A 26,061-nucleotide genomic window follows, 5' to 3' on the forward strand; every position below is an offset into this window, starting at 1 on the left:
ACTCGTGGGGCAGAAACCACTACGGCGCGGTCGTGACCCGGCGCGAGGCATCCGTATGCAGATTTCACAGAGGGACGGTTAGGGTGGGAGTGGGTTAGGCGGCTTCCTTTTCCGCGCGGCGGGGCTCAGGACGCGGATGCGCAAATTACAGTGACAGGGCTACGCTGCGATTGGCTAAAGCCCGCTGTGACCTCATAGTTGGGGGGGGAGGGGAGCGGCTCACGACCCCCTGCCTCGGGTTTGGCAGAGTGGGGCGGGGGAGGCAGCGCGCCGGGGTGCGTGTTCGGGACGCGCCACCTCGGGGGTTGAGGTTCGAATTCCCCCCCCCGAACCGCGCGATGGGGGAGGGGGGCTGTAACTTTAATGGGATAGGGCCGTTTAGGGCTTCCCTGGGGGGGGGGCGCTAGCCAGGGCTCTTGCCATCTTGGGGGAGGGGCGCGCCCATCCTCGGGTGGGGGGAAGTGGAGGGTGACCAGACAGCAAATGTGAAAAACTGGGACAGTGGGTGAGGGGTAATGGGAACCTGTATAAGAAAAAGACCCAAAAATCAGGACTGTCCCTATACAACTGGGATATCTGCTCACCCTAGGGGAGGGTATATGAGTTCCTAGCTGGGGCTATTGATTGCAGGGTATGATGGTCACTCATGCCAAGCACCCACCCTTGGGAATCTCCCTGCTTTCCCCTGGCCTTGTCACAAGGGAGCTTGATGAGGAGCTGCCTCCTTGTCTAATCCTGCTGCTCTGGAGGGGTTTGGATCCTCAGGTGCCTCCCTCTCTGGGTTCAGCATCTTCAGGGCCAAGCTGTGTCTGATCCCAAGTTAGGGGTTGGTGAAGATTTCACCTCTGGCCCCTGCATTGGGATCCTGGCCCCAGGAGTTGTGAGAGCCAAGCCATCCATTTGAGTCACCCTTACCTAAGGCCTGCTGGCACCACCAGTTGTCTGTTGAAAGGTGAAGGTGGAAATTTGCTGCCTACATAGGAGGGTTTCTAAAGACTTAGGGCCAGATCCTTAAAGGTAGTTAGGAGCCTAACTTTGAGGAACTGAGCCTTAGGCACCTAAATACCTTTAAGGAGCTCAGCCTTACATGTGTTCCTGACTTGAGACATTTATCTTGTTTTTAGTTTTCCCCACAATAAACCTGCAATGCCAAAGATATTTTTAAAATTTTATTTCTGTAGAATCATTGCTTTGCCAGTTATGGCTTTTTTTTAATGTAATGAGTTGGCTAAGTATGTGTGTGTGTCACCACTGTTCTGTATGGAATAGAGCTGAAATTGCCCAGATGTGTGTCCTAGACACCCACTCAGCTGCTAGCAGTAAGGCAGATTCTCCTGATTCATGTTTTTTGATAAGGATGCTCTGAGTTATATTCCCACAGTTGCCAGGAACCTTTTTTATATATATATATAAATACGGGCATGATAAAGAAGAGGGTGGATTTTATTTCTTTTTTTCTTCAGGGAAAGAGGTTTGTGTGGAGCAAGGTGATGAAAGGAGACAGAAGCCATTTTGCTTGGTTTTTTAGACGTATTCCTACCTTTAATGCATTTATAAAGCCAGTTTTGCATGAAACTAAGCCATACCTCTCAATGACCGCAGCCCTCAAATAACAGGACATTTATTTAAAAAAAGTGCAAGAGGCTTAACCTAACAATCTAATCCACATTTTCCTTGCATCAGAACAGTCATTATTTTTATTACAATAGTGCTTCAAGGCCCCCACACATCTCCAGGCCCCAAATGTGCCAGACACTGTACCAACACATATTAGCAGACAGTCCATGCACCAAAGAGGCGTGCAGCCTAAGCTAATGCAGTTCTCTTTGCAGGGCTGGGGTTTAAATAAAATAGATAAAGGGTGGGAGAAAGGAAGTAGTCATCCTGTTTTATAGCTGGGAACTGAGACATGGAGAGATTAAATTATTTTCTGAAAGTTACACAGGACCTCCCTCCCAGAGCTAGGAATTCTCAGATCCCCTAAGTCCCCATTCAGTTCTTTAACCATGAGATTGTCCTCTCTCACTTAATTTTTTTATGGACAACTCCCAATATTCATCCATTTTAAGAGAACAAATTCTTAAGTAGCACCTGGCCCCATTTGTGCCACTCAGTCCCTATGACGAAGGAAGGGCAAGCTGAGCTAAAAGTTACTGTGAACCTAACCCTGTCTCAAACAGTTTTAACATTCTCATTTTATTGCATTGTCTTGGGAGTCCGTTGTGTTCTATAACATAACTGCTATCAATAATAATGAACTATGCATGTGTGGACACAGCCTGTTAGAAACTCAAATTACATTTGCTTCTCCCGGTAATTTTTGTCCTCTCTCAAATATGTTAATGTTTGATTAGCAGGAAAGTCTTAGGAGGATGAGATAAAAGCTCAATCTTGTTTCTTCGTTGTTCCTGCCCCTGGCAAAAAATCCTATAAGGACCCCTGTGAATCAAATATGCCCTGTGTGCATACATACCAAATACAGATTCACTAGTACCTCTTCTGTGGACAGTCATTACTGATCCTCCCTTTGTTAAACAACTCTAGGTATGATATACTGTATATTAGCTACAAAACACTGCATGTTAAAAAGTTTTGCGCTTAGCTGCTTTTGTTTACTGACTTCTTTTATTAAAATATAGCTGATCCATATAAAATGAAGCCAGCAGCTGTGGATTTCAGAATTTTGGCACTGGCTGTTCAGGTCACTGAAAGCTCTGATCAGGATGTTCCTGTGTTGCTGTTGAAGTTAAAAGGTAAATAATTGATTCTTAAGGTGTAAGCAGGGAATGCAGAAGTATAGACAGTCATTTTCATGAACCTATATAACTGACAGTCAAATTGTTCCCTCCTTTGAATATATCCACCAGGGCCTCCACAAGATCAGTAATGTAAAACTGCCTGTAAATCTTCCCAAAGTGACGATTTACTTGGGAACCACAGAGGAGGCTGGGATCTGAACGGAAGGGAACCCTCAGGCCAGAAGAGGATTAGCCCCTATGGACTTTTTCTCTGCCTCTACCCTGCTGTCAGTGCAGTTCCTGTAAAAGTCACACTAATGTGGGCAGGGACACGGCACCCTGGTTAAAATCCCTTCTGTGAGGGGTTGTGGGCACAGAGTTAGTGGAGTTGGGAATGACTGCCTGGAAGTGACATTAAAAAAGGCTGAACATTCACTTATTTATTCTCTCTCACACATACACCCCACCAGCGCTTTCAGCAAGATTTACCCTGGCGGTGTTCCTTCTGCACATGGGCAGTGGGTGGGGTGTGGGAACTTGGTCCAGCTCTGAAATTTGTCTGTTGTTATAATCAAGTTAATAAAGGTTTTCACAATGGATTTTCATCTTGGTTTTATATGGACTAGCAAATTCATACACATGGGCTACCTGCCAGATCATACATATACTTTTGCTGCACTCTTCTAAATCTGTAACTGGAAAGCAGGAGTATGACCTTTAATTAGATATAGTATCTGTAACCATACAAGTTAACAAATTATAGTCCCTTGAAGTATGTTTTACATTATTGTTACTGGGCTTTTTTTTTAACAACACTGATCTCAGAGGTATACTTATACTCAGCCTTTTATGTTTTGAAAAATAACTTACTTATGGATCAGAAACATATGCACAATTTTTTTCTCTTTCTTCCCCTCAGAAATTTTAAATAGTACGTCTTTGGGAAGTAAAGAATCACAGAAAATTAAACAGGACCTCTACTATTATAATCTTGTTCAATACTGTATGTTGGTCCTTAAACAAGATTACTCTCGACTGCCTGGGGGCTGGGCTACTGCTGCCCAGCTATCAGAGATACTGAGGTAAAATGAAAAGCAGCGGTAAAGTTTTATTCTTGTTCTCCTTCTCATCTTTCCTCTCACTTTTTTCTTTTCAAGTTCTTCTACACTGACTCACATCCAAAACAAGGCTTGTTGTGCAGAAAATATCAAGGTGAGAGTGCAGGGAGCAGTCAAGGGCAGAGAGAGGTCAGGCAAAGTGTAACCGATTGGCATTGTGTTTCAATGTGCTGGGTGGATTGTTCGGTGGGAACAAATATGTCAGATTTACCCTTGTTTGTTTATAAATTGTCCTCAAGTGGATCATGATTTTTACCAACCTACTGCTTATTCAGAATTGTTCACATGCCTCTTGTAAACAAACTTCAGTCTCTGGGTCATTGACAAATCATTCTTTATTTATTTTAGATGTGTAGAAATGCTTTAAAAATTGACATTATCCATACACTCAGGTACCCTGGCCATTGCATAAAAATGTACCACAAATAATATCTAAATGCAATAATTCTACCTAGTATAAAATCACCACCAATGAGCCAGGCAACTTAAAACTCAAATCGCCTTCAAACAATCTCTACCCTCCTCACCCACAAACTTGTGAATTCTGAGTCAAATGATGAGCTTTGCAAATTACCCTGAAGTTTTGGATTTAAGTAGGGAACAAATTCCTAGGCAGTGGGGTTCTTAGAGCAGCTTTGTCTCTCTAATGCCATCTCCTAGATGTGAGTTTTTGATATTAGAAGTTTGCTAGAAGCTTCAAGATCAGGCAACAAAGCCACATAATAATGTTTCTATTTCCGACTGCATGATCCAGCTTTTATAAACTGATTCTGCTTCCAAACAAAATTAATTTATTTTGTAACAAAACAAGTCTTCTTGTAACTAAATGAATCTCAGTGGTTCTCCTGGCATTGGCTTTCTGTGCTCGGTTCAGATTAACTACACTCATTTGCACAAATATTCATGGAAAGCTAACACAAAAAGGTGGATGTGTATTTCAAAGCAAAATTCACAAAATGGTCATGAATAATTTTCCTCTGTTTTCCCAGCTCTAGTGCAGAGCCTGGAATAAAAAAATTGTCCACTTGTGTGCCTATATGACAGTAATTATTTCTAAAAAGATTCCTCCAAAGATGCCAAAAACAGTAATACTGGATGAGGATTAAAGTGTAGACCTGTAATACTGATTCGTAGCTCACCTACACTCTTAAAAAAGAGGAAGGTTGCAAAAAGTTTCCCCCCAGTTATTTCTGAGTTTCTGCTTTTATTTGCATAGTAATTTTTGGTTTACAAAACCTGTCTCCAGTTCCAGATTGATTTTAATCTGTCTGTCTGTCCTTGTTTTCTAATGGTATCATAGTATCTTAGAATTACATTGAGGGTATGTAGAACAAATCAGAACAGGTCCCAGAAAGCTAATGAGCAGTATAACCCAGATATGGTTTTGGCCAAGACACCCCGTCATAGATAACAAATTCTCTCTCTCCAACAGCCTAATGATTCTTTTCCTTTGAGGTAGATGTCTTGGAGCTAGTTGCAACAGTTGTTTATCCTTCAGTCTCGGATGGCATTTATTCACTTGCTTTTGTCCAACAGACCCTGCAAGGTTCAGATCTGTGTGCTCTTTCTTTTCAGTCAGTGTTGTGTGGGACTGGAGGTGAAAGAAGATCCTGAAGAATTTTACAATAAGTTACTTCCTTCATCTGTCGATAACCTCCTGTTTTTGGGAAGACGTCTGCAAGCACGGTTTATCCGAGCAATCAAGGTATTCGAATTGCTTGATTAAGAGAGCACCATGAACATTTTGTAATCAATTGACAATGTTTCCAAGCTCTTCTACCAGGGAGGATTTGATTTAAATCAAATTGAATTAAATCATGATTTAAATCACTAGTCAGGAAGATTCGATTTAATCATGGTTTTCTACGTAAAAGTGCATTCTTGTTGGTTGTTATAACCTTAATACATATTCTTCACAACTCGGAGATAGATATAGGTTTCATTTTTAGAAGGTACACATTTATACATTTTTAAACAGTGATTTATTTTGAAAACTTTTCAGATTAGTTTTACAGCTATTTCATTTGAAATGGTTGTTTGGTTATTTCATTTACCAAAGGTAAATGAAGCGGATATTATGAAGTCGTTGGGAGGTGAACTATCTCCAGTTCAACAGGTTAATCATTAATATTTGGAGGATTTTCTTGCCATGCTGTATTAGGAGGAGAACATCACCAGACAGACATTTAAATTGTTTTATTTAACTAAAACAACAACATTAAGTATTCTGGATTTTTTTCTTCAACAGCAAACAGATAATATTTTAACAAAACAAGCATATGTTCCTTGCCTCTCACATTTATCTCCAGACTTCTCCTCATTCAGATCTATTCCGCCCCCAACAATCTTCTATTTATTGAACTTTCTGAAACTTTGCACTTTTAGGGAGAGGTAAGGAATTGACTCTGTGAACACATATTTGCAGAGGGACAATAGAGTTGAGGTCTGTTATTTCTCACCTCTATATATTTATTTAATATAGAAATAAATTGTCCAGGAACAGCGAACCGTGGCCACAGGGAGCTGAGGGACTCTGTGCCTGCAGATACTCCAAGTAAACAAAATGTCCCAACCCGCCAGTGTCTTACACTGATGGGCCGGGAGCCAAAGTTTTCCAACCCCGAAATATAGGGTCAGCTTATGAAACGGTCATACAGTTTTCGCTATTTTTACCTATCCATTTTGGGGAGGTCGGCTTATAAATGAACAGGCTAATGAATGAGTATATACGGTATTTTTTTCCTCAAAAAGCATTTTATCAGAAAAATCCAATTTAAATTTTAAAAAATCTATTTTTTTAAAAAATCATTTATTTTTATTCACCCTGTCATCTACTGAATTAGAAGGGTTCTGCTACAGATACACCATAATATAAAAGGATTTTTTCAGAACTGACTTTTTTTCTCATGGCTGTTAATAACTGACCTTTGGAGTTTTGAAACTGGAATAACTTTCCTCACAGAATATTTCTTCTATCCTATGTGTGCATGGACTAGTTTGTTACTGCAGGGTTGCTGTGAAGAGCTTGGCTAGTGAGAGTGGGTTGTTCCTGAGAACAAAGCAATAACAAATGAGAAGCAAAAACAGCTCAACAAAACTGGACAATCACATTTGGGGTCTACCAGTTATGAGAGTTACCTTTTATTTTCACAGATGACTAAATCTGACTTGGCAACCGCTCTGTTTGTAGTGCTTTATTCAGATTTTCAGAAGAGGAAATTACTATTTGGAAAGATGGTCTGGAGTCTCTTGTGCCATATACTTTCTAAATGAATTTGGCCAAAATGTCCAAAAGTGTCCACTGATACTGACATGGCACCCAAAATTGAGAAACTCCAAATCAGTGGGCAGTTCTGAAAGACTTGCTTCGTCCTATTTTAGAGGGTAACCACTATTGAGCTACTTCAAAAAGGTATTTCATGGCAAAATTCCCTTCTGTTTTAGGAGCACTCTGAGACCCTAGGATCAATACAAATAGTATAATTTGAATAACCAGCCACATGGATGCTGATGGGTTCCCTGGATAGAACTTTCCCCCTAAATATTACACTTCTTTTTAGCTGACTTACTTCTTGCACTTAGTCAAAGTTTTCATACGCTGTATAGTATTATGTCGGAAACTACATGCTTCCTGAGTCGTGATTATATATCAGCAGTATGACATATTCTGTTTGCTCAATTATTTTAAGTGAATTTAGAGCTTGTGAAAGGTTGCTGATTGACATCCCTGGAGTCTTCTGTCTACCCACAGTGTGTAATTTTGTCCACACTTTCTTATTATATGCCTCAACCCACATGCTACTGAATCACCCACTTCTGTGCAGGATTTATTGTTGAGTGCAAGCACAAGCTATACTGTAGGTCAGTACTTTAACTTCCAGTCATATTGTCCAGAGGTAACTGAGTATCCAGCCTTGACCACACACTCTGAGAGGGTTTAGAAAGCCCAGTCCACCAAGCATAGACAACTCATGACTAAGTGACCCTTCCAGTCCGTCTCATAGACCTCAGACCCTCATTGTTTGCATGTTCCTTACAATCACTGGGAAAATTCTGAAATCCACAGCTGCTGGCTTCATTTTATATGGGTCCATTGTGAATTCTTACAGCATCTGGTGTCAGGGGGATGGAGGAGGAAGCCAGGAGTTGATGTGGACCCTCTTGAGGAGGGTTATGGACGTAGGATCCAGCATTTTACTTCACTTGGGACCTGCCCTATAAGCATCCAGCATCCTTTGCCACAGTGCTGCTTATGAGTTATTTTGCCTTGAATTTGATTGCCAGTCTATTGAGAACTCAAACAGTTTCTACTGTTTATGTACCAGCCCCTCATTGCAAAGATCAAGGTTGGGGCTTTTAAAGATATTCAGATACTTAATATTGTGTAAATTGTACGTGCTGGCTGTACCTGGCCTGGTTCTGCGCTTACACCGCTGTAAATGAGGTCAGAATCAGGCTCACTCTCTATATAAGCCTCATTAAACTGAATGAATTGATGAAATATCCAGCATTCACAAATCAACATATTAGCTAATAATATTATGGATTAGCTTGTTAGTATAACTTACATCTCCCGTGGTCAGTAAGGATCAGTTACAGTGCAACATCCTGATTGAGAGTTGTGGATATAGCACAAAATAGAGGCCTAAGATTGGAATTATATGTGACCACTTTTATAACTTGTTTTGTTCAGGATGAAGAAAAAAGTGAATTTTTACGGTGTTTCCGGACAGTAACTGATGCCATCTGCTGGCTGTTCGGTGGGCATATTCAGCTAACAGAGTGTGGTAAGAGAAAGGGTTGGAAATTCATTGCATCATAAAATAACTGAAGAATTTTGAATTTTAATATAAACTACAATGACTGGTGAAGGGTTCAGAAGTGACTCCAAAACCAGTCTGCATCCTGGTTTTATCCAGTTATCACGTACTTTTAAATGAGCTTTTGAAATAACCCATTATACCAGTGGTTCTAAGCCAAAGGTCTCAACTGGAGATCGCCAAAATAAACCAGAGACCAGGGCCAGCATTAGAGTCACTGGGGCCCAGCGAAGAAAACTGAAGCCCAAGTCCCACCACGCAGGTCTGAAGCTGAAGCCCAAACCCTGTCGCATAGGGCTGAAGACAAAGCCTGAGCAACATTGCTTCGCATGGCATCCTGTGGCGTGGGGCCCTGGGCAGTTGCCCTGCTTGCTGCCCCCTGATGCTGGCCCTGGCTTTTAATCTATTGGATATGCAGAAAAGCAGTAGTTGTGGCACAGGCGGACCGTGGAGTTTTTATAGCATGTTGGGGTGGGGGAGGGGCTCTGAAAGAATAAAAGGTTGAGAACCTCTGTATTATACAATAGAAGCATAAACATATGAAACAGGCAATCTAGGCCATTAAAAAAGCAAAAATAAAAGAAAGAGGCCACTTTCCATTTTTAAGTTGTTGATTTGGACAGGTTTTCCCCTGCAGCTTCCATTTTTAATTATAGATCTCAACAAAAATCAGAGTTTTTCGTAATATAAATGCGTAGTTGAAACTTTCCCACCTCCGTCCTAAAATGAGCTGTGTATGGGCTCAAGAGATTGCCTAGACAGAGCTCACTGCAGGGTCAGGTTCACAAAAAACAAAAAAACAAAAAGCTTTACAGCGCATTACTTCATTTTACTGCGGTGCTGGCAAATTTACAAACATCTGACAAATTGACCTATACTCGGTCCAAAATCAGTTCTCAGTTATACCTGTATCAATTTCATTGACTTCAGAATGTAACAGAGATTTTGCTCATATTTGACATTTAAAAAAAAATTAACAAAAATTTCAGCACATGGGTTTAAAAAATACAAATGACTGGATAATTATTAAATGAAAACAGTGGGTCTGAATCTCTAGTATGTTGCATCTATTTCATTCCATTGTAACTTAGTTGAAGTCGATGAAGTTCTCCTGACATAAAACTGGTATAAGAGCATGAAGGTTCAGGAGTCACCTCCACTGGAAACTTTTGTGCCATGCTTCTGCCCCACTGTAAAAAGACTTGTGCCTGTGTGACTTGCCCTACTTTGAAACTTTTTACACCACTTCCGCACTAGTACACAGGAGGTTTCCACCCGTGCAGAAAAACCCCAGTATAGACAAGTCCTTAGACTCATTCCCTCTTCCCATTCTGTCTCGCTGTAGAAGTTAGAAAGGCAAAGAATATTTACTGAAAAAACAGTGACCCTCGTTTCACTTGCTTGGAAATGTGTTTTATAGAGCTGTTTGGTAAACTGCAAATGAACTGGCGTTAAATCCCTGGCTTTGATTATTTCTTGATTTTGTTTCCTTTTCCCTTGTTGCAGTGCTGCAGAGTAACCATTTCCTGCAGTTGCTAATCACAGATGATGTCGAAACTGCAACTGCAATGATATCTGTGTTACAGAATATTTTGAGGGCCAACAGGTTAGCTGTTTTCAAAGAATTCAATTGATTTTCCTTTATTTATTTATTTTAGATTTAAAGATCAGTTTGGTACTGGGTTTGTAAAAGCAAAGTCCCTGCATGCCTAAGATATCTTATACCAGGCTCTGAATGGGTAGTTTTCTTTCTCCTTAAATTGCTTTGTTTGTTGTGAATATAACTTTTTTTGTTTGTTTTAGTTCCTGGAACAGCACTAGATTCCAGTGGATTGGAATATCTCCCAAGTTGTAGTATTGGCTCTGCCACTGAGGCAGTAAAATACCCAAGACAGGCCTGGATCTGCTTACTTGGGCTTGCAGGGTTATAAAACTGCGGTGTAGATGTTTGGGCCTGGCCTGGAGTCCAGGCTCTGCGACCTTTCCCCCTTGCTGAGCCTTAGAGCCCAGCTCCAGCTCATGTCCAGTCTACACTGCAATTTTATAGCCCCACAGCTTGAGCCCTGCAAGTCCGACCAGCTGCAGGTGTTTTACTGCAGTGTAGACATGCCCTGAATTACTCAAGATCTTGGGCAAGTCAGTAACATCTGCTTCTCAGCCTACCCTTCTGTAAAAGGCTGATAATACTTAAACCTACTGTGGAGGGATATTGTTAAGATTAGCTAAATTTGCATAGTGTTTCAAACATCTAAATTGCTGTATAAATGCCCATTTCTGCCCTCAGACATGTAAATACAGCTTCCATTGACAACAGGAGTGGGAGCAGTTCAGCTGAGGATAGAATTGTCCCTAAGGGCTCAATCCTGCGAGGTCCTTAAGCACTCTGGTCCCGCTGCAGTAAAACGGTTTAGTGTATGTGCAATCCCATTCAAGTCGATGAGAATAGTTACATGCTTATAGTAGTGAATGGCGTGTGAATAAGTGTAGTGCTGGATGGGAGGTAGAATGCCCAACACCTTGTAGGGATCAACCGCTAGGAATTGTTTTAGTCTTAAATACAAAAATGTCAGTTTCATTCTTGGATCAAAGTCATAATTAAAGGAGATTTAAACCTTACATGAGCTAGAGTTACATTTTAATGTAAACACATAGCTGAAAAAGGCCCAGGGGGTCCTCCAGTCCCCACTGCTCCCATATTGGGTTGGGCCATTGGTCAAGTGAGTCAAGTATCCTGCATTGCCTTGTGCCCATGCTTCAGAAGAAGAAAGCCATTGTTGAAATATGCATCCCTCAGTAACATTCCTGCTTTTGGCTCTTTTTGTTAGTTCTGTGTTGCTCCATGTGGATGAAAAGATCCTTCACTCTGTTTTAGATGAACTTGTTTATAAGCTTTCATCTACCACCAATCCTGTCACAGGAAATGCTGCTACAAAAGTGTTGCTGTCAGTGGCAGAATCTCACCCCCAACTTGTGGAGTTACTCAGTACTCGCTACAGAGGTTTGTCTCTCTACTACTTGTCTCAGGGAAGAAAAATTCCAGAATAATATGAGTGGTTAGTGACAGGTTCTGAAAGAGCAAGTTTCACTGTGGTGAACATGAAAGCACTTGTAATAAAACCTAACATTTATGTAGTGCTTTAGATCTTCAAAGTACTTTACAGAGATTAGCTGATCAGACACACAAAAATTAACTTATCTGCCTGTCACATGGATGTGTCTGCAGATAGTCAATGACCTGTACCTACAAAGCTATAACTATTGTATAACATTTTGCAGTGATGTCTGTACCACCAGCTCTTCATCAAAACTATTTTACATTGAAACTCAAAGGTAACTGCCTGTACTCCTGTTTAGCTCTGATGCAATGTCCCTTTCCAAAGCCCATCACACATACAATCAGATTTGATAGTCTGAGGCCTTGGCTACACTCACACTTTACAGCGCTGCAACTGGGGTGTGAAAAAACACCCCCCTGAGCGCTGCAAGATGCAGCGCTGTAAAGCGTCAGTGTAATCAGGGCAGCAGCGCTGGGAGCGCGGCTCCCAGCGCTGGGAGCGCGGCTCCCAGCGCTGCACGCTACACCCGTAAGGGATGTGGTTTACATGCAGCGCTGGGAGAGCTCTCTCCCAGCGCTGCCGCTCTGACTACACTCACACTTCAAAGCGCTGCCGCGGCAGCGCTTTGAAATTCCAAATGTAGCCGTACCCTGATATTCAGCTTTGTTTGCTAGTTTGAAATCTGTTTGGTAAGCAAGCGAATGAAAAATTAGCTCTAACAATGTAACCTGCTTATTGTTTTCCCTCTCTCACCCAGGACTGCGAACTCTGCTAAGTAAGCAATGGGCTGGCAAAGGATTTGACAGGAATCTCAATCAACTTTCGGACCTGCTTTACTCAGAATCCTGCAGGAAAGGAGAAATGCAGGTGCTGAATGTTTAATGAGACTTTTCTCTTTGGTGGATTTATATTTGCTTATATTGGGTTTACTCTTGTCCTACCTTTCAAACACCTCAAACAATATTTGCTCAGACGTGTCTTTTTTTTTTTAAATTACTCCCCTTTTTATTTTCCTACTCTACCACTTCTGAGTTGGCCAGCAGTAAAGATATATGCCCATCAAGAAAGAATGATCTCCTGGTTAAGGTTTGGACTGGGACTCAGGAGAACTGGGTTCATTTAGCAACTCTGCTACAGATTTCCTGGGTGACCTTGAAAAAGTCTCTTAATGTCTTTCTATTTGATTTCAACCCTTTCTAAACTAGGGAAAATAATACTTCTCTACCTCATAGAGATGTGTAAGGTTAGATCTGTACATTCTTAGGAGATACTTGCATACTTCAGAGATGGGGGCCATGTAAATGCCTAGGTAAAAGAAGTGACCAGTAAGAGAGACACTCATCTCCACCAAAGAGCAAATACATGTTTTATCCACCTCGACAACAAGAGTCACACATTCAGATCTCTCAGAGATGTTATTCCAAGAGCTAGAAGTGTACAAGGATTGTTTTAATTGTAAAGCGCAGTTCTAGTCTGAAAAGTAATTGAGTACAAATATAATTGAAGAAGAAGGTGATAGATTGTTCAATTTAACCACTGAGGACAGGACAAAAAGCAATGGGCTTAAATTGCAGCAAAGGAGATTTAGGTTAGACTTTAGGAAAAATTCCTAATTGTAAGGCTAATTAAGCACTGGAACAAATTACCTATGGAGGTTGTAGATTCTCCATCATTGGAGGTTTTTAAGAACAGGTTAGACAAACACCTGTCAGGGATGGTGTAGATAATACTTAGTCCTGCCTCATTTCAAGGGACTGGACTAGATGACCTATTGAGGTCCTATCCAGTCCTACGATTCTAGGATTCAAACATTAGCTGGATTATTTTTCCCAGCTGCTTTCCACTTACCAAAAAAAAAAAGACTTTTAGCTAATGGGTTTGCTTTGTGAAGTCCTTTATGTACTATATATAGAAAATTGAACCAGATGAACCGAGCAGCTGCCCTGGTAACAAATATAGGATTCATGCTAGTCATTTATTTATGGGAGTGTAAATCTACCCAAGTATTGGAAACAGTGAACTGCAGGGCATGTGAAAACTGAAGTCAATTTTGATCAAACACCGAGTTTATGCCAAATAAGCAAGTAGCAATAAAATGTTTTATTTATGCTGAGAATATATTCTGTCAGCTGGTTTGTTAATTTCAGAGACTGCATCAAGCAGCTTGTTTAATCCAGGCTGTGTGGAGGGGATTTCAGACCAGGAAAAGATTAAAGACGCTTCCTATAGCAGTGACTGCCTTACAAAGAAGTTTCAGGTAAAAAATATCCCTTTGTAAGCAGGAATCAGGAAAACAGGGTTTCTACTTTCTGAAACTGCTATGCAGGACACTGTGTATTAACGAACAGAATAGATTTTTCTACATAACAAAATTGCATACAAGATTGTTCTTAACTGTATTTAAATATGTATAAATCAGTTATGAATTGTAACAGAAACTGCAACACATAGTAGCAACATATGGAATGTCCACAATGTCAGAGTTTTCTCAGTCTTTTTGAGCACTAGATTACCTCACTGGGTTGGATTATTTAGTCTTCACCATCCATTTCTAGTTGCAGTAAGTACATCTCCTTGGGCTTCATGAACATCCAGATATTTTTTTAAAAACCACAAAGCACTGTAAGTTCCTGTATACATTTTGTATAATATGCCTGACATTTCTCAGATAGAAAAAGAGAAGCAATAAGGGTAACAAACTGACTTGCTAAGGGCTGTATCTCAGGTCCCTCCAGCAAACCATGGAATGAGATCTAGGACACTTGTTTCTGCTCACAGAGAATGAAGCTCAAATCAATGTCATTCTTATCTGACTAGATCGGGATTTAAGGTGTGATGTTCGCTCATGGTAGGTAATACATTCTTACTGACACATCTGAAAAGTCTAGTGTAGACAAGGCTGCATCGACTTTAACATGTTAAAGTGATCGAATTAAAATTGAGGTTCCCCACTAGGCTTTAATGGAACCAGTTTAGCATGTTTTAAAGACCATGCTAGACTTTTGAAATGTGTTAGCTACTACGTTCTAACAACACTCCTTAAATCGTAGACAAGGTGTGAAAACAGAGTCTCTGATTTGCCATTTCATCTGGGTTGGAAGGTATTTACCTCTGCCCTCAACTGTGTGGCTGTCCCAAAGTTTGTAGGGAAATAACACAAAACTAGGGGTCACCAAATGAAATTAATAGGCAGCAGGTTTAAAACAAACAAAATGAAGTATTTCTTCACACAACACACAGTCAACCTCTGGAACTCTTTGCCAGAGGATGTGGTGAAGGCCAAGATTATAACAGGGTTCAAAAAAGAACTAGACAAATTCATGGAGAATGGTGTCCCTAGCCTTTGTTTGCCAGAAGCTGAGAATGGGCGACAGAGGATGGATCACTTGATGATTACCTGTTCTGTTCATTCCCTCTGGGGAACCTGGCATTGGCCAGTGTCAGGACACAGGATACTGGACTAGATGGACCTTTGGTCTGACCCTGTATGGCCATTCTTATGAAATCACAGATAACAGGGCATCTGTGGAGGGCTTCTCAGTGACACCCCCCACACACACATCCTGCCTGTCAGCACAGCTCCCTCACACTATCGCTTCCTCCACACCTGAGCCAAAACCATCTTTTGAAGAAGGAGAGGAACCCACAAGAGTTTATACTGATGGAGGTTACATAAATTCTCATGGGTATTTGCCTGTGGGTTAGTTGAGGGATTATGCCATAGAGAGCTGCTCTTTGTTAGTTCTGCTTCTGCCCAGCCAGATCTCCAAACCCCATGGAACCCTAATCTTCGGATGGAGGGGCCTCTATGGCCTCGCTGGGGATGGAATGCTTCTGGTTATGTCGACTCCCTCACTTACTCCCACCGAGTACTTACTGGCAGGGCCGGTGCAAGGATATTTTGCTCCCTAGGCGAAAATTCCATCTTGCGCCCCCCCCCCAAATGCCAGCTCAGAGGGGCTGTGCTCAGAGCTGGGGGTCAAGGCTGTTGGGGCAATGGGGTCAGGGGGTTTCCAGCTCAGAGGGACTGGGCTTGGAGCTGGGGGTCAGGGCTGTGGGGTGGATGGGGTCGAGGGGGTTTCCAGCTCAGAGGGACTGGGCTCGGAGATAGGGGTAAGGGCTGTGGGGGGATGAGGTCGAGGGGGTTTCCAGCTCAGAAGGACTAGGCTCAGAGCTGGGGGTCAGGGCTGTGGGGGGGATGAGGTCAGGGGGGTGCCTGGGAGCACTGAGGCAGCTCAGCTCTGCAGGCTGCTGTTCTCTCCAGCTGTCCAGGCACAAGGGGAGCAGGAGCAGGGACCAGCTAAGGACCAAGGGGGCAGGAGCACAGGCACCTGAGGCTGACCCATGGGGATGCACTTGCTTACCTTGCCCAAGGCATGAGCACTAGGGTCCTCTTTCTTCCTCCGCTCCACCAGACCACCGCTGAGGCTCTTTTCTTCTCCGTGCCCCTCGCTGGGGCTGATATGGAGGCTGAGCCAGGGGGCAGCCGCGGCTTTCCTCCAGAAGCGAAGCCCTGGTGTTGCGCTGCTGTCGCAGGGCCCCTGCCACGTGCCCTAAGCAGAGCTGCACAGCTCTGCCCAGCCGCCGGTGTCCCCGCCGGGCAACGAGAAAAATTGCAGAGGCTGAAGCCCCTGCTCTGGGAGGGAGAGGGATTCTGAGCCTCTGCCTGTAGCTCAGTGATTCCCCTGGGTCAGCGCAGCCACCGTCAGCTCAAACCTCTGTGCTGCCGCAGCGGCTCCCTGACCCCGGAGGGCGCCCGGGGCTGCCGGGCTGCCAGTGGCTCCCTGACCCCGGAGGGCGCCCTGGGCTGCCGGGCTGCCACCCTGACCCCGGGGGCGCCCCGGGCTGCCGCGGCTGCGTCCTGACCCCAGGGTTGCCCTGGGCTGCTGGGCTGCCGCACGGCGGTGCGCTGACCCGGGGGGCGCCTTGGGCTGCCGCGGCAGCGCACTGATCCCGGGGGCGCCCTGGGCTGCCGAGCTGCCGCGGTGGTTCCCTGATGGGGGCGCCCTGGGCTGCCGGGCTGCCGCAGCAGCTCCCTGACCCCAGGGGCGCCCTGGGCTGCTGCGGCTGCGCCCTGACCCCGGGGGCGCCCTGGGCTGTCGGGCTGCCGCGCCGGCGCCCTGACCCCGGGGGCGGCCTGGGCTGCCACGCCGGCACGCTGATCCCGGGGGCGCCCTGGGCTGCCAGGCTGCCGCGGCTGTGCACTGACCCCTGGGGCGCCCTGGGCTGCCCACTGCAGGCAGCTGCTGCCGCGGGCAGCTCAGACTGTTTCTCCAGCAGCAGCGGCTGCAACCATTTAAAAAATATTTTGAGGGCGCCGCTTTTTGGCGCCCTCAAATCTTGGCGCCCTAGGCAACCGCCTAGTTCGCCTAAATGGTTGCACCGGCCCTGCTTACTGGCCACTTTGGGCCAGTATTCCTGAACAAATCAGGCACCCGACCCCCAAAATCTCACAGTCTGAGTTTAGCAATAACTTGAAAGGAGGCCAAGGGGAACGATGGGATCTCTAGCTGCCTACATTTGTTATGCAAGCATTTTAGTAGTTTCAACTAGGTCATTTGTTGAAGCAGTTTCTCAGTTTTGTGTATGTTAGTTTCAGATCAGAAGGGATGGTAATTATTTCTATTCTGGTAGCTCATAGAGGCCCTGATCAGGGACCAAGTGTGCTAGGCACAATATAATAAAAATACAATCCTTCCGCAAAATGTTTACAGTCCAATTCAGAACGATAGCTAGAGTGTTATGCCAAAGAGTAAGAATACTGCTTAGACTCCTGTAAGCATTGCTGGTTGAAAGCATCCTAGAATGTCAATATAGCATACCTGAGGTGCTTCAGCAGTCAGCAGCTGTGGCTGTGAATTCAGGGCTTAACTGTATTTCTGGAGTTTTGTGAAAGCGCTGATCTCAGTAATATGGTTAAATTTAGTTGGGGCTGAAACTCATAGCTTGAGTGTGGCTTCCATGCAATAGCAGTTGGGTATCTTAAAATCTGCCAGCTGTATGCTTCTGAAAACGGTCTGGTTTCAGAAATATTTCTCTGTTTTACTGTATCTTTAAAAAAAATGCTAATCTGCCCTAAAAGTTGGTTAGGCTGTCTCATAACCAACTCATCTTACATTTGTTACAATGGAGTAAATCCGTGTTAATCGTGCATACATCAATATCTATCAATACCTTTGTTATTGATCAGAAGTGAGTTCTTTTCAATCATGCCTACTAAGAGGAAGTTTAGGTTTCAGTCTGTGGGTGTTTTTTCCTGTGAGAGGTGCTCTTGTGTAACCTAGATGTGGCTTTTCATTCTATAGCCCTCTGAACGATGAAGAGCCAGCGTTCTGCAAAACACACAGTAATAGAAAAGGGGAGAGTCCGTATAATAGAAACCTATTAAATGCATAACATCTAACGTGACAGTGTAACAGGCATACAATGGAGGAATCCATCAGAGGGCAGACTTTATGCTTGTGTGGCTTCCCAGCTAGTGGAGTTGATACGGATTTCTAGAAAAAGAGCATGGATAAGATTTTGTCAGGAGAAGGCCGTGAGTCCCTTTTTATCCTGAGATTTCATACTGTTCAGAAATGAAATAACGTGTGCTTTCCTGGATCAGAAACACAAAGAGACTGTTGAAAGCAGAGATACATGGGATTGGGAATCTCTGTGGACAATCTGATTGCAGCCTTTCTTGAAACCATTTTGCTACATACAGTAAAGTTACAAATATCATATAGAATGTAATTAGGAGTGTAATAGCAATGTGGCCCTTCAACTCATGATGGGGAAAGGAGGCAGCCTTGAGCAGTTACTGTCAGGGTTCTGAGCTTTAAATCCAGGGCCTCGCTCTCTTAGAGAATGTCCTCCTCCCCACAGGACTGTGCTGGAGGGGAAAATGATGATTGCTAGTCCCTCCGGTTAAAGTTTTAGGGTCTCATTAGGGAGCTGTCAGTGCAGCGTCCTCATCTGTGACGTTCCTTGCAACTTGTGATCAAGAAGAATCAGAGCCTTGCTGCTCTTAAGGCACAATGTAAGATACCTCGGTGTCCTAGACTTTCATTAGTAATGTTGATGCAGAAGAACGACCTGTCAGCATTTCTCCTGGAAGTCAATCACCAAAAGTTATCCAATTTAAGAAAATCAGCCTTAAAGAGAAGGAGGAGGGAATTCTTTTGCAGAGACAATAAAGGCACTAATCTTGCTTTGTACAGTGTATGGCACCTGCTAGATAGTGATGGGCAGCTTTGAAATGCATAGCTAGTTTTATAGGTGGCCAATTCTTAATGTGTGTGTCTATTGCAGAGCTAAACGAAAACAGGAATTGCAGCATTTAAAGAGGCTGAAAGAAGACGAGACCCTCAGACAACAATTGCAGCTTCAGAGACAAAGGGCCATGAGGCTCTTTCATGAACGGCAACTGACTTTACTGGAAATAGTCCATGCTGGTATGATTTATATTGAACTGTATCAAAAGCATTAAGGGCTCAGGTTTCCATAAAAGCATCTTTCATACAAACAAAAGTATTTCCCCATCTCGCATGTCCATCTCTTTTTGTAACTGAAGTGTCTGGTGGAGAACAGCCTAAACTCTTCAAATTCTTAGTAATCAAAAGATGTGGTGGCTTGAAATCTCTTCTCTTTGCAGAGATGTGAGGTAAAAGGGAGATCCTGTCCCTTTGGGTTCATTAAAGATCCCATGGCAGTGGTATGTCTATGCCAAGAACTGTACCTCCAGTAGCCCAGTGTCCGTGATTAGTGTGCTGAGGTCTTGGTTCAGAAGAAAGAGCGCCACCTACTGTTCCACCAATGCTACTTGCTGCAATACCTGACTTTTCAGCAGTGGTTTCTCCTCCAAGGACTGAGAAGCCAAACTTTGTTGTGCTTGTGAGATCACACCCACAGTTGTATAACTATGAATTTCTGTCATCTCCTTAGGTCAGGTAGATAGGTACATTCAGGAAATGGAGGGGAAGGCAGCATTAACTATCCAGAGACACTGGAGGGGATATAGGGCAAGGAGAAAAGTTCATCAACAAAGACAATCTCTTAAGCAGCATAAGGCAGCTGTCATCATTCAGAGAGCAGTAAGTATATAAACTCGGTACTGGTGTTAGACAAGATTGACTGGATTACTGCAATTCCTTATGAGGCTCAACTTGTTTACTTCTAGAAATGACAACTTTGCCAGAATTTAGCAACCAAATATTAAAATAGTCAAAAACGGCTCAGGCAAATCAAACCAGAGTCCCAGACTTCAGTAGCTGTTAAGAACCCTGTGTAAACTGCAAAATGCAGTGCAGTCCGTATGAAAATGTGAGAAGAGCTGTTCCTTTGGAACGAAGGCTGGATTCTCTGTGCAGCTCCTATAAGCAGTAACAGGGACAGTAAGTTATTGGCTGATGTCAGATCATGCCCTCTCATGTACTGCTTCTGCACTGTGAAATCGAAAGCTGCACCCTACTAGCTGCAGTGCTGAGACATTTTTCTTTGGAAGTTTTTTTAAAAGATGCATGAAGACAAGCCCCTGACCTGTAAATGGCATACTCTGATACCTTCTTTCATGCAGGCTCGTAAATTCCTGGGAAAATGTCAAAGGAAACGGAAGGCTCTCTCCCCCTGGAAGGAACCCAAGGAACTCACCGGTGCCCAGAAACTAGCATTACAGCAAAAGGTGGATGACTACATCAGACTGCACCCGGTGTGTCCCTTTTGTAGCTCTGCATTCCCCACCCACCGTAGTGCATTAGAGGGATGAAATATATGCAGTAATATAAACTTCACTGCTCAGGATAACCCATGTGAGCTGCATGCATATTAATCTTGCTTATTTGTCTTATGAGAGTAATATACTAGGATCATTTTTTACCATTAATGTAATAAAACAGGTTAAGTAAAGCCTAATTGGAAAACTGTATCTGCTTGACAATGGATCACTTTGCAGAGAAAACCTAGAAGGAAGCAGAATTATTAAATTTACAAATAGATGAGGACCACAAATGTTGTTCTGTAGACATTAATTTGCCCACAAAGGATTTAAAATGATAACCGTTCCTTAACAGTGACAGATCTTATTTTCCTCCAGGCTTCCCAAATGCCAGAAGAAATGAGTAAGGAACTACATCTGCAGGCCCAGGAAAAGCTGGCACAGTACCTGCTGAGGAGCAGTCTGGATCGCAGAGCAGAACAGCGCAGAGAGGCGTTACTAGCTCAGGTCAACACCGACGTAGAGCTGTTGATGAGTATGTGCCTGTCTCTAGATTCATTCCTTTGGTCACTGCATGGATTAAACTTGCCAAGCTGTCCTGCTGTGGCTCAAGAGTGTGGGTACCAAACTAAGGACAGACTGTTAGAAAACAGGGCACAAATCCCAAACTGACTGCGAGTTCTGGGATTTCGTGTAGATTTCACTGACCAATTATCAATGTAAACTCCTCATATACTCCAACAGCCTTTATCATGGAGTCACAGACTGGCCCCTTGACTCCAGTCTATCTTGCCACCTAGGTAAGCTTACCTTTGTGATAGATGGTCCCTTATACACAAGGCCACAGCAATATTCAGGTTACTCCCAGTCCCAAAGGACCAGTCAGTCACTTACCCCAGGTCAATTGCACCTTAGATCTCATACCAAGGACAACACTTGTAGCCAATCCTATAATAAACTATCTAAAGATTTCTTAGATAGGAAAAGGAAATAAGAGTGTTATTTACAAGGTTAAAGCAGGTAAACATACACACACAAATGAGTTCCAATCTTAAGTTTCAAAAAGTAAGGCTGTCTATACTGCCACTTTCAGCGAAAAACTTTTGTTGTTGAGGGGTGTAAAAAAACAACCCCCGAGTGACAAAAGTTTTAGTGCTGAAAAGCACCAGTGTAGACAGCGCTTTGGCTCCCGGCAAAAAAGCTATCACCCCTCATTCAGGGTGTTGTGTTTTTTTTAATCACCGGGAGAGTGCTCTCCCAGCGATAAAAGTGTGTCTACACTGCCCACGTCACAGCGCTGCTGTGGCCACATTGTAACGTGGGTAGTGTAGACATACTCTAATAGAAGCTTGTATAATAAGCAAGCTCTGTATGTCCTTTAGGGCTAACCCAGGCTAAGAGCTGAGGATTCCTTGCTTAAGCCTAGAAATCTTGAGCTCAGAAGTCCAAGAAGAATAGAGATCCAGTTCCTCCTTGTTGGGGGGTTTTATGCCTTCCCCGCTGCTGCATCGAGTAGCAAACTCGGCTGATGGGAGGAATTTACTTGCACTTATTCTCTTCATACAGCATTGGGGAGAGCAGTCAAATTCCTTTGTCCTCTGATGTTCCACTATATAGTTTGTCTGGTATTGATGGGTCTTTTGTTAGGCAGGACCTAATACCTTTTGTTGGAGACTAGTATTTCACACTAGTTAATGTCTCTCTCTTGTCTGGTGATGTACACAGTTACAGAAGCTTACAATGCAAATGCTAAGATATTACCTTATGATCTGGGATACGGAGGTTATAAGTGAAATTAATGCAGAGGCAGTCAATTATTTTTGGTCAAAGTCCAAATTTCTTGGTCAAGGAATAGTCAAGGTCTATATTTTCACACCTCAATAACAAGGATGATGATAATAAAAAAGATTTCATGGTCTGTTCAAAAGCATCTGGTGGTCCAGATTTAGCCCATTGTCCGCCTATTGACTACCCCTGGATTAATGCATGCAGCATCTTACAAGCATTCAAAAAGTCTAAACACTAAGTACATTCTTATAATTCTAATACCTATTTTAACAATACTAAACACACAGATGAACCAGACTGATTCCATCTATGTGTTTCTCAGTATTCAAGTGAGGTCTGAGGGCCTTGGCCTAAGCTGGCACCTGGTTTGCCAGCGTCAAAAAACTAATGTAGAGAAAATTAGGATTATACCATGAATAATGGTGAAAGCACATTTCAAAACTGAAATCTCTGATATATACAAGTAGTAGATGCTACTGTATTTGTAGATGTTGTCATAAACAGATAGCTAAGAGTTAATGTTCTTTTACCTGTAAAAGGGTAACAAAGGAAACCAAACACCTGACCAGAGGACCAATCAGGAAACAAGACTTTTTCAAATCTGGGTGGAGGGAAGTTTTGGGTGTGAGTCCTTTGTTCTTGGTCTGTTCTTTTCTCGGCTCCGATAGTGATCTTTCTATCTCCTGGCTTTCTAATCTTCTGTTTCCAAGTTGTAAGTACAAGGATAGTAAGACAATAGGTTTATATTTTTTTTTGTATTTACATGTGTGTAGTTGCTGGAATGGTTTAAATTGTATTCTTTTTGGATAAGGCTGTTTATTCATTTTTTTCCTTTAAGCAATTGACCCAGTATATTGTCACCTTGATACAGAGACCCTTTTATGTCCTTTTTCATTCTTTTTATATAAAGCTTTCTTTTTAAGACCTGTTGGAGTTTTTCTTTAGTGGGGACTCCAGAGAATTGAGTCTGCAGCTCACCAGGGAATTGGTGGGAGGAAGAAGTCAGGGGGAAAATCTCTTTGTGTTAGATTTACTAAGCCTGACTTTGCATACCCTCTGGGTGAGGGGGAAGAGAGATTAGATCTCTCGGTACTTGTGTTTCCAGGACTGGAAGCAGGGAATCTCCTAGGGTCGTCCAGGGAGGGGAGCCTGGGAGGAAGTAACAAGGAAACAAGGGGGGGGGGGTTATTTCCCTTTGTTGTAAGACTCAAGGCATCTGAGTTTGGAATCCCCCAGGGAAGGTTTTGGGGAGACCACAGTGAGCTAGGCACTGTATAATTCCTAGCTGGTGGCAGCGATACCAGGTCCAAGCTGTAACTAAGCTTGGAGGTTTTCATGCTAACACCCATATTTTGGACGCTAAGGTCCAGATCTGGGAAGAAATGTTATGACAGATGTCTCTATAGGTTGAGTACATTGGCATGCATTACATTGACATGTCCTATCCTGTTCATAATGCTGATGTCTATCATATTTGTAACAAGGCTTTATTTGGTATTTTATGACAGCCCTTTCACAGAGCCATCTCTTGCTTTTAAGTCACCAAGGATGAGGATCTTTGCATAGTCATATTCCCTGCAGAATTGGGGATGACTTTGTTTTTCCTTATTCTGTCTGTCAAAAATGGACTGATGGGGGAAGCATCCTCATCCCCACTAGTGAGGCACTTTAGAGGCTGAAAACTTTGAGCTAAGGCCATGCGAGTTCGTCATTAATTGGGCAAGGAGGATAGGCTCACCTGAATGAAAACAAGTAGGATTTTTCTTCTGTCCTGGTGGAGCCCAGGAAGGCAATCTGGGATCAAAGGGTTAGAATAGCACAGTCTAGACACCACTTAGCACCCAGGCGCAGCAAAATGTAATAAGTTATTGAACAATATTGCTAGATTTGCCACCTACTGTGTAACTGTAGAATACTACTACACAAGCTAGGAAGGAGTATGGCAGAAAGAGATCTAGGGGTCATAGTGGACCACAAGCTTAATATGAGTCAACAGTGTGATACTGTTGCAAAAAAAGCAAACGTGATTCTGGGATGCATTAACAGGTGTGTTGTAAACAAGACACGAGAAGTCATTCTTCCACTTTATTCTGCACTGGTCAGGCCTCAGCTGGAGTATTGTGTCCAGTTCTGGGCACTGCATTTCAAGAAAGATGTGGAGAAATTGGAGAGGGTCCAGAGAAGAGCAACAAGAATGATTAAAGGTCTTGAGAACATGACCTATGAAGGAAGGCTGAAGGAATTGGGTTTGTTTAGTTTGGAAAAGAGAAGACTGAGAGGGGACATGATAGCAGTTTTCAGGTATCTAAAAGGGTGTCATCAGGAGGAGGGAGAAAACTTGTTCACCTTAGCCTCCAATGATAGAACAAGAAGCAATGGGCTTAAACTGCAGCAAGTGAGATTTAGGTTGGACATTAGGAAAAAGTTCCTAACTGTCAGGGTAGTTAAACACTGGAATAGATTGCCTAGGGAAGTTGTGGAATCTCCATCTCTGGAGATATTTAAGGGTAGGTTAGATAAATGTCTATTAGGGATGGTCTAGACAATATTTGGTCCTGTCATGAGGGCAGGGGACTGGACTCGATGACCTCTCGAGGTCCCTTCCAGTCCTGGAGTCTATGAATCTATAAGCATGGAAACCAGCAACTGTTGTATGCACAGAGATTTAGTTTGTGGTGGTCCCAACAGGAAGAGATGATGCAAGTATTGGGGTGCACTGAAAGCACTGCTGTAGAGGTCACCCTGTGCACCAAGGAGCACAGAGCCAAGAATAATGACCTACGCTAGCCTTTCCTTTTCCACAGATAGAATTACACCAGTTTTCCTCTTTGTTACAGGTGCTCCAAGTCTCATGGAGGCCACAGAAAAAGATCTTGATGTCTTTATGAGTTGGTCAGTCCCTGTAGCATGCAAAGCCAGACAATCCCATAATACCATGCTGAAATATACTCGCTGGCCATGGTGGAAGAAACTTGGAGATGAAGTCATGGATGATGATATGATTCCTGATGATGTTCTCAATACTGAATTTGGAACTCTCTTTATTGGGGGAAGTAAATCCTCCTAGTTAGCAGGCAGAAGAAATTGTAATGCAGTGACCCAGACTCATATGCCATACTGTGCAGTCATGTTGAGTATGTACTGTATGGAAAGAAAACATTCCAGTCCTATGCCTGAGTAGGATCAAAAGGCATTTTAATTTTAGTGGGTTTGTTATTCTTAATAAAAAACACCTTATAGGAATCTCCTTTTGCAGAAGAGCCTGATATCTACATTGTGTTCAAGGTAAAATTATATCCAATTTGATGCTAGAATCAGGATTCAAGTACATTAATTGTAAATATGTATTTATGTGTCTGATGTATTTAACTTTTTAAAAATAAATATATGAACTGTGGCTTTTTGGTGATTATTCACTAAAGTTTTGTATTAAAAAAAAAATCACATCTCTGCAAAACTCTGGGCTTTAGACTCTCAACTCTTCATTAAGCGAATGAAAGTACTTGGAAGTCAAGAGTAGGTTCACAGAACAAATGCTTGGGGGAAACTTCTGTTTATTTTTCAATTGCAGGAGTGCCCAAAATGAGCTAGGTGCTTTCCAAAGCAGCCCCCATTCCCACCGCACATAGTCTAAAACGACAAAGACAGATACGGGGGTTGAGTTGAGGGGATGGTGGGAGAGAGAGAGCATACAAGCAAAGTGAACAGATCGGTGACAAACAGGAGCCCAGTTAAAAGTTGGGGGTTGTTTCCTCCCTTTCCCGCCCCCTCTCCCTAGCCATATAAGTCAATGGGATTTATGCTATTTATCCCAATTTTGGACATATCTTAAAAACACATTAATTT

General features: G+C 43.0%; 1 protein-coding gene across 8 annotated transcripts; it reads left to right on the plus strand.

The window, feature by feature from the left end:
- The first annotated feature begins 15 nt into the window (after nt 1–15).
- On the plus strand, nt 16–25,613 carry IQCB1 (IQ motif containing B1). 8 transcript variants are annotated; one of them, XM_030580156.1, is made up of 15 exons: nt 25–53; nt 2,358–2,544; nt 2,640–2,753; nt 3,658–3,820; nt 5,432–5,561; nt 8,550–8,643; nt 10,183–10,282; nt 11,502–11,674; nt 12,490–12,599; nt 13,880–13,989; nt 19,026–19,168; nt 19,659–19,807; nt 20,290–20,421; nt 20,806–20,962; nt 25,053–25,613. In XM_030580156.1, exons 3-15 carry the CDS (start codon nt 2,654–2,656, stop codon nt 25,280–25,282), a joined length of 1,791 nt encoding a protein of 596 aa, XP_030436016.1. In that variant the 5' UTR covers nt 25–53; nt 2,358–2,544; nt 2,640–2,653; the 3' UTR covers nt 25,283–25,613. The 8 variants fall into 8 exon arrangements, with proteins under 8 accessions (XP_030436017.1, XP_030436016.1, XP_030436019.1 ...); XM_030580155.1 differs by lacking the exon at nt 25–53 and adding an exon at nt 85–310; XM_030580157.1 differs by lacking the exon at nt 2,358–2,544 and having other exon boundaries at nt 16–53.
- The last annotated feature ends 448 nt before the right edge of the window (nt 25,614–26,061 follow it).

Source organism: Gopherus evgoodei, chromosome 11 (assembly GCF_007399415.2).
Source record: "Gopherus evgoodei ecotype Sinaloan lineage chromosome 11, rGopEvg1_v1.p, whole genome shotgun sequence".
Classification (NCBI taxonomy): Eukaryota; Metazoa; Chordata; order Testudines; family Testudinidae; genus Gopherus; species Gopherus evgoodei.